The sequence below is a fragment of the Mytilus galloprovincialis genome, chromosome 2, assembly GCF_965363235.1.
Source record: "Mytilus galloprovincialis chromosome 2, xbMytGall1.hap1.1, whole genome shotgun sequence".
In the NCBI taxonomy this organism is placed as follows: Eukaryota; Metazoa; Mollusca; class Bivalvia; order Mytilida; family Mytilidae; genus Mytilus; species Mytilus galloprovincialis.
The window spans coordinates 66,829,404-66,837,050 of NC_134839.1; the positions used below are offsets into that span (position 1 = coordinate 66,829,404).

At 30.2% G+C, this 7,647-nt stretch overlaps 1 protein-coding gene across 1 annotated transcript in view; it reads left to right on the forward strand.

Annotated features, from left to right (window-relative positions):
• LOC143064166 (protein disulfide-isomerase A5-like) overlaps window positions 1–5,722 on the forward strand; it is a 30,989-nt gene extending 25,267 nt beyond the window's left edge. The window contains exons 22-25 of the mRNA XM_076236800.1: window positions 484–496; window positions 962–1,030; window positions 3,648–3,892; window positions 5,539–5,722. Of these exons, the coding sequence (XP_076092915.1) occupies window positions 484–496; window positions 962–1,030; window positions 3,648–3,892; window positions 5,539–5,690 (479 nt within the window). The 3' untranslated portion in view covers window positions 5,691–5,722. The remainder of the gene's footprint in view (window positions 1–483; window positions 497–961; window positions 1,031–3,647; window positions 3,893–5,538) is intronic.
• The last annotated feature ends 1,925 nt before the right edge of the window (window positions 5,723–7,647 follow it).

Below are 7,647 nucleotides of genomic sequence, written 5' to 3' on the forward strand. Positions count from 1 at the left end.
GTTATGTTGTTATGGGAATATTGAGCTTCTCAATGATCAAAACTAGTGTTTGTCAAACTGCTATATAACCAGTGTAATTTTTCTGACAAAACGGTTGGTTCAAAATTTTTGATTTTTTTATATTTTTGTTAAAGGATCAAAGTAAATACTTTCACAAAATTTTATGAAAATTAAACGAGCCAAATTAATTTTAGTGAAAGTGTTGGGTACCACCTTTTAAAAGAATTAAGTTATGATAAGAAAAATTAGTGAATTAAAACCAACAAAACACAGAAATTTAAGTAACACTAATGATGAATTTGACTTGAATATCATTGGTAAATGATTATTACCAATAAAGTTACAGTCAATTTTCTAATATTTTTTCATGAAATACATCTGACCAGGTTTTATTAACAACATATGTAAATTTGAAGATTTTCTGCTCGTCATGTTTATGTTTACTTGTATTTGCATTTATATTTTCTTTTGCTTCCTTTTCAGTAAAATATTTTAAGTAAGTATTATTCATACATTTTCCTTCAGGATTCAAAATTACATATTGATTTTAATTTTTAATCACTCAAGATTAGCATATGACATAGATAAATGGGGTGCATTGCATTTGCACCAATTTTTAAAAAATCTAATCTTTCTTTTGCTCCACAAGATTACATTTCATTTGCACCAAAAAAATAAAACTACATTTGCACCATTCTACATGTCATGCAAAAAATTTAATGGAAAAGTTTCAAATATTAATTGCTACATTGTGAATAAGATTGTTTAATATTCATTGCTACATACATTGTGAATAATTATTTCTATAGTATTCTCTATGGGCACAATGGTGAAAAATTTTACATGCATGTACATGTGTAGGCAAATTTAGTGATCAAAATATAGGTATTTCTTGAAGTAGATAAATTTATTAATTTGTTTTAAGATAAATATCTTTATATACATTTATTTTGATTTACAGAAATGGTGTAGAATCATTTGAATATTCAGGAGGCAGAAAAGTGACAGATTTGGTTAGTTTCATGAAAAAGTAAGTAATTTTAATCAGATACATGTAAGAAGAACAGTATTAAAACCATACTTCATGTTTCTAGACAAAAGGAAAGACTTTGATCATTGTTTTTTTCATTTTTTCTGACCGTAACGTTTTCCTTACATGCATATATAAAGACAAATTTAAGGAAATTCAAGGATGATGTATCAACAAATGATTTTTGCCAAAAAAGTGAGACTACATTCAAGAGGCGTGGGCGCCAGAGTCCACAAATATTCACTTTGTGGTTAAAGATTTTGAAATTTTAATAACTTTCTTAAACTATCCCAGGGATCTCCATGGCCTGTTTAATGATGGGCCCCGCCATCGTTCAAATGTCTTGCGCCATCGTTCAAAACTGTGATCGTTTTTATAGCCTGACGCCATTTTTTTAGCAATTATAATCAAATGCATATAATCATGAATTGCATAACCTTCAGGCTTTCTTTATAGTATAATCCAGTTCTAACGCCTGAGGGATATCCGGATTAAGATCGCTAATCACTTGTACCTGAGCTTGTACAGGTAGATCAACAAAGCAGACAGGAGAATATTATCTGAAGATAGACGATTCATTTGTCGAATTATTTAATTAAGTTTCCGCAAATGCGTATGATAATTCAGATTTAAAAAATAAATTAATATTCCAGTTACAAAGTTTAACAAGTAGAACACTTGCTTTTATTTTGACTTACGCAATCAGCATCCCCCTTTTTAAGAAGTACAAAATAAGACGTAAAACAGTAATTATTATTTCATCGCAAATAACTCGAGTACAGCTGTATTGTAATGATAATATAGAATAACTTTAAGTTAAAAAGTAAAAACTTTTAATATTTCCTGTAAATAAATATCGTATCGTAATTCCGACTTCATTTTGTAGTTTACAATCAAATTGATACATCCGCGTTTCCGGTTTCTATTCAGACTCGAAATATGCATGTTGCATATAGCATTGATTTGCTAGATAAAGTCATTAAAAACCTTTTCATTTGACAACGTTCGCTTTACAAATCTTTTAACCTTTTACATAACCCGTACATAACCTGTACGACTCGTTCTGTCGTTGCTGCAAACCAGCCATACCAGTAATGGGTTAATGAATTCTGAATTTGACTTCTGAATTTGACAATGTCCGTCAAAAATAAGCTGCACATGAATTTTAACCCCCCATTACAATTACCAAAAATAGCAAGAAAACTACATTGGGACCTTCGTGATAGCTATTGGTCATTCTCGACTAAGGGAAAGAGAGGGGTCATGAGGGCTTGGCCTGTGAAGGGTTACAAACGGCAATTATTGAAAATATATATATACTTTTATATAGTATTTATAATGAAAATTCAAATAAATATAATTTAAATAAGCAATGAATTAGCATGTTCACCTATCCTTATGTGGAGGGATGAAATACTTTCGATCGCGCTACACTGTACGGCGTAGATACGGTTTATGATGGTGAAAGTTCCTCCATCGTTCAATTTTCATCCATGGAGATCCCTGCTATCCTGTATTTCTACCAAACTAGGACAGAAGCTTGTTTATGATCATAAGATAGTTTCCAGAAGTAAATAATGTAAAAAAACAAATCCTGTTTTTCTGTATTTTACTTACAAGTGGACTTAGTTTTTCTTCCAGTAAACATTACATACAGTCTGCAGTTAAAGATTTACACATATGTTACATTCATAAACTATCCTGGATTTTTACCAAATTTGGACAGAAACTTCTTTCAATCAAAAGATAGTATCAAAAGAAATATTTTTATCAATTTTTTTCCTCATTTTTGTTGAGTCTGTGATTAACAGCAAAAGTAGGTGAGACACTGGGTTACAAATTTTTTACCTTATTCTTATTCTGTTAAATATTTCACTGAAATATGAATATGTTAGAGATGAATATGTTAAAGATTTTTCTTTATATAGATATAGGAAGATATGGTACGAGTACCAATGAGACAACTTTCCATCCAAGTTACAATTTATAAAAATAAAACGTTATAGGTCAAGTTACGGTCTTTATGTCCTTTTTAAAATATAATTGATAACATTATCAAACAAGAAGTTAAAGATTCATGACGCTATGATAAATTTAGTTGTGACTTCATGGAAATTTTCAATTAGTTTTTTAACCTAAATATAAAGCACAGGCATGTAACAACTAAATAATTTACCACAATGTTTTGTTGATATGAACAAAAACACGCATGTTATTAATTTCTTGATACTTGCATGTTCTCAATATCTCCTGAATGACAGATATGCATCAAAATATGTAATTATTGGGAGAAAACAGCAAGATCTCTAAATATTTATAATGTTTAAAAGTCCTTTCTAGGTTAAATCTTTGCTCGTAGATTTCAATTATTTAAAGAGAAATCACCCTTTTCTATATTACTTCAATTTTTAGGCTAAATAGAGTCCTTAGCACAATTGTTCCTTTCCAAAGAAAGAGAAAGTGAATTTTTGGGCTTATTTTGCCCAGTTTATTTAACAAACAAAAAAAAGAATTGCATGATCACTTTTTCAAAGTAAAATTGAAGCTTCAAAAAATTTGAATGTTTATAGCAGTAAATTGATGACATTTATAGATAATTTTATGTTTGAATTTTCAGTCCACAGCCTGCAGCACCAACACCACCTCCAGAACCAGAATGGAGCTCAGTTAAAAGTGCAGTGAAACATTTATCTGATTCAGATTTTAAAAGTCAACTTTCAAAATATAAAGCATCATTAGTGATGTTTTATGCACCTTGGTGTGGCCATTGTAAAAGTTCAAAACCAATCTTCCAGAGTGCTGCTGATTCATTAAAGGATAAAAATAAAGCTTTTGTAGCAGTTGATTGTACTAAAAGTAGAGGTATGTTTTAAATAATGTTGTCATACATTCTGGCTGTTCATCTATAGTGACTGAAAGTAAAATAGGCTTCTGTTTTTTATGCCCCACCTACGATAGAAGAGAGGCATTATGTTTTTTCTGTCTGTGTGCCATTTTGTTTAGTTCTCCATCTGACCTGCTTAAGGCTAAAGCTTTTGGTCAAGATAGTTTTTGATGAAGATGAAGTCCAATCAACTTGAGACTTAGTACATATGTTCCCTATAATATGATCTTTCTAATTTTAATGTCAAATAAGAGTTTTCACCTCAATTCCATAGTCCACTGAACATAGAAAATGATAGTGCAAATGAGGCATTCATGTTTTATGGACACATTCTTGTTTATCAAATATTTTAAAACTATCGCTAGCAATCATTAGTGATGATGTTTTTCACTAAGCTGAACCTAAGGTATTCCTATGAGGATCCTTTTTTTACGTAACATTTGTTACTCTCACGGCTGTCATATGTCATTGATGTGATAGTTTCCAGCACTTTAGAGTAGCCCATCATCTGCAAAAGAATATTTTTTGCGACTTTAATTCCTTGCACTGGAGAAAAAGTCTGAGTGTTCTTTGATATGCTGAATCTTATCATAAGTATTTAGATTTTTGATATTTGGGCCCAGTTATCAAGTTGGTCAGCATTGAGGTCTAAAGGGTTCAAAATTGAACTTAATAAGATTTCTTCAAAAATTGAATTATTTGGGTTCTTTGATATGCTGAATCTAACCATGTATTTCTATTTTGGATATTGGACCATAATAGGTAAACGTCCAATTTAAAAGTTTTTAAGTTTAAGTTCAAAGACCACATTCAGTCTGTGTTAGAAACCTATGTTGTGTCAACTATTAATCACAATCCTAATTCAGAGCTGTATCAAGCTTGAATGTTGTGTCCATACTTGCCCCAACTGTTCAGGGTTCAACCTATGCGGTCGCATAAAGCTGCGCCCTGCATCTGATTGACTAATAAATTTGGATTGTGATTAAATAGTTGACACAACATAGGTTTCTAACACAGACTGAATGTGGTCTTAGAACTTAATAATTCTAAAACAGAAATGAAAATCCCTTTGGTATATTTCATTTCTGTTTTAGAATTATTTTTATGGCCCTGCAACGCGCATTTTGTCTACATAAAACTTATCAGTGACACTCATATCAAAATAGTTATAAAACCAAACAAGTACAAATTTGAAGAGCATTGAAAATACAAAATTCCAAAAAGTTGTGCCAAATACAGCTAAGGTAATCTATGCCTGGGATAAGAAAATCCTTATTTTTTCGAAAAATTCAAAGTTTTGTAAACAGGAAATTTATAAAAACACCACATAATTGATATTCATTAAGCTGCACATTAAGTTTCAAAGAAAGAAAAAAATATCAGTAGGTATTAATTAGTACATGGACTTTGCCTATTTACAGTGGGGGCATCTGTGTCCTATAAACACATTCTTCTTTTATTTCCATGAACAAAATAGAAGTGTATTCTACAATTGACAAATGTGAAAATCAACTTCCAATTAAAATTCAGAACAAACAAAAAAACCATGTCCATGTTCATATTCTTTTTAATTTTCAATTGCATTTTTTTAAAGTCTTAAAAAATAATATGTTTTGTGTTTCAGAAACTTGCAATGAAGAGAAAATAGAAGGATTTCCTACATTCAAACTTTACATTGGTAATAATTTCTTATCAGAATATGAAGGAGGCAGATCAGAAAAAGACTTTTTAAATTTTATAAAAAATTCTCCAGAGGCAGCAAAAACAGAATTATAGCTATTTTTATATTTATTAAAATTGAAATCCATTTTAAGAGTGCCTTATTTTGTCCCTAAAAAAAATGTTGCTTTTGGCCAAAAAAAAATTGGAAAAGTAATATGGGGTTGTACTATTACATTTATCATACTGTTGAAGTCTTATTCCAAACATGTTATGACATCCTTATTTTTATAGTTCTGTTGTTTATAGAGCTTGTGAATTAAATCCATGGTAAACAATTATTTTTTTCTTAAAAGGATATCAATTTTATAATTGAAGAAAGATGTTTGAATAGGGCATCATCTGTACATTGGTGTAATTTTCAATTGTTAAAAGATATAAGAAGATGTGGTATGATTGCCAATAAGATAACTCTTCATCCACGTCACAATTTGTAAAAGTAAACCACATATAAACATGTATTGCTATCTGCTAAGTTACAGTTATGGTCCTACATCCTGTTGTCAAAATATCTGTCAAGCTGTATTCTAACAGACTTTACAATTTTCAGTTTAAACAAATAATAAACAGTTTAAAGTCATATGAAACGTCAAATTAAAAAAAAAAAAATATGCATATGTTTTTTATAACAAAATGGTTAGTTGTCATTATTAAACTTATGTACATACTTTTTTTCTGAAGATTTTTCTTTTAATTTGTCCACATTTGGAAGAAATTTACTTTTTTTTTTAATTGCTTGCTTCCAGGAAGCAATTCACCAACATATTTTCCGTATTCAAAGTGACCTTAGTGTGACCCTTCTCGTAAAAATCTGGTGATTGCAATACGCATGGATCTGTCATTTAAATAAACTATTCTCTGATTGTACAAGTTTTACATATTCTCAATATCCATGCTTATTTGTTGATTGTTTACTATAAGGTGACAATTGGTAAACTATGGCTTCAAAACACGACAATCAATGAGCGGCCTTACTTTCAATTCATAACAGACAGACAGAGAAAAAAATGACGATAATACAATATTTTTGTGTAAAATTTTTTTTAAAATTGTGCACAGAAGACTAAGTTTATGATATATAATTGCATTGGTTCAAGAATTGGATAAACATCATTTTTCACCAGTCACTCGTTTCATATGACTTTAAATATAAAGAAGAAAATAGAAAAAAAAGATGTGGCATAATTGCCAATGAGACAACTCTCCACAAGAGACCAAATGACACAGAAAATAACAGCTATAGGTCACCATACAGCATTCAACAATGTGCAAAGCTCATACCGCACAAGTTTACTTTTAGCTTGTAATACAGATAAAATACTAGAAGAAAATACAATACAATAAATTGGCATCAAAGCCAAAAGGGCAGTCCTCAATGACAGATCACTACAAAGTTAAATACAAGTCATATAGTTGGTTAAAATGAATTGAGGAAATGTAGAGTTAACATCAAAGAGACCACAACCTTTTAACATAAATAAACAAGAAATATCATGTGTTAAGATATATTCATTAGCAATAGACACGTGTCAAAACAATATGTCAAACTCTGACTTCCTGAATCTAATGAGTTGAAAATAAATTCAACAGGCACTATCAAGGATCTGCATAGTAACATCAAACAATTCAAAACACTTTTCTAAGATGATGAATGAATTGTTGTCTTCATTTGATACAGCAACATTTCAAAAATCCAAAAGTTCAACCCATAAGGGGTTTGTTTAGCCATGAGAATCATTAGTTTGGTTGTACTGTAGATTCATTATTATTGGTTGGATACCAATTTTTGTGGGTAACCGTTTCGTAGGTACAGGTAAACAACAAATTCAAATGTTCAATGAATTACAAAATTTCTGTAGGCTTTGTATGCAGAGTTTTGCAAAACCACGAAATCAAATACCCAAAAAAATAATTGAATCCACAGTAACTTGTTCAAAAGTTTAAGAGGAGACGATCTTTGAAAAAGTTTAATTTGCAATGCTGGACCACAAGAACACTGACAATAGACACCAAA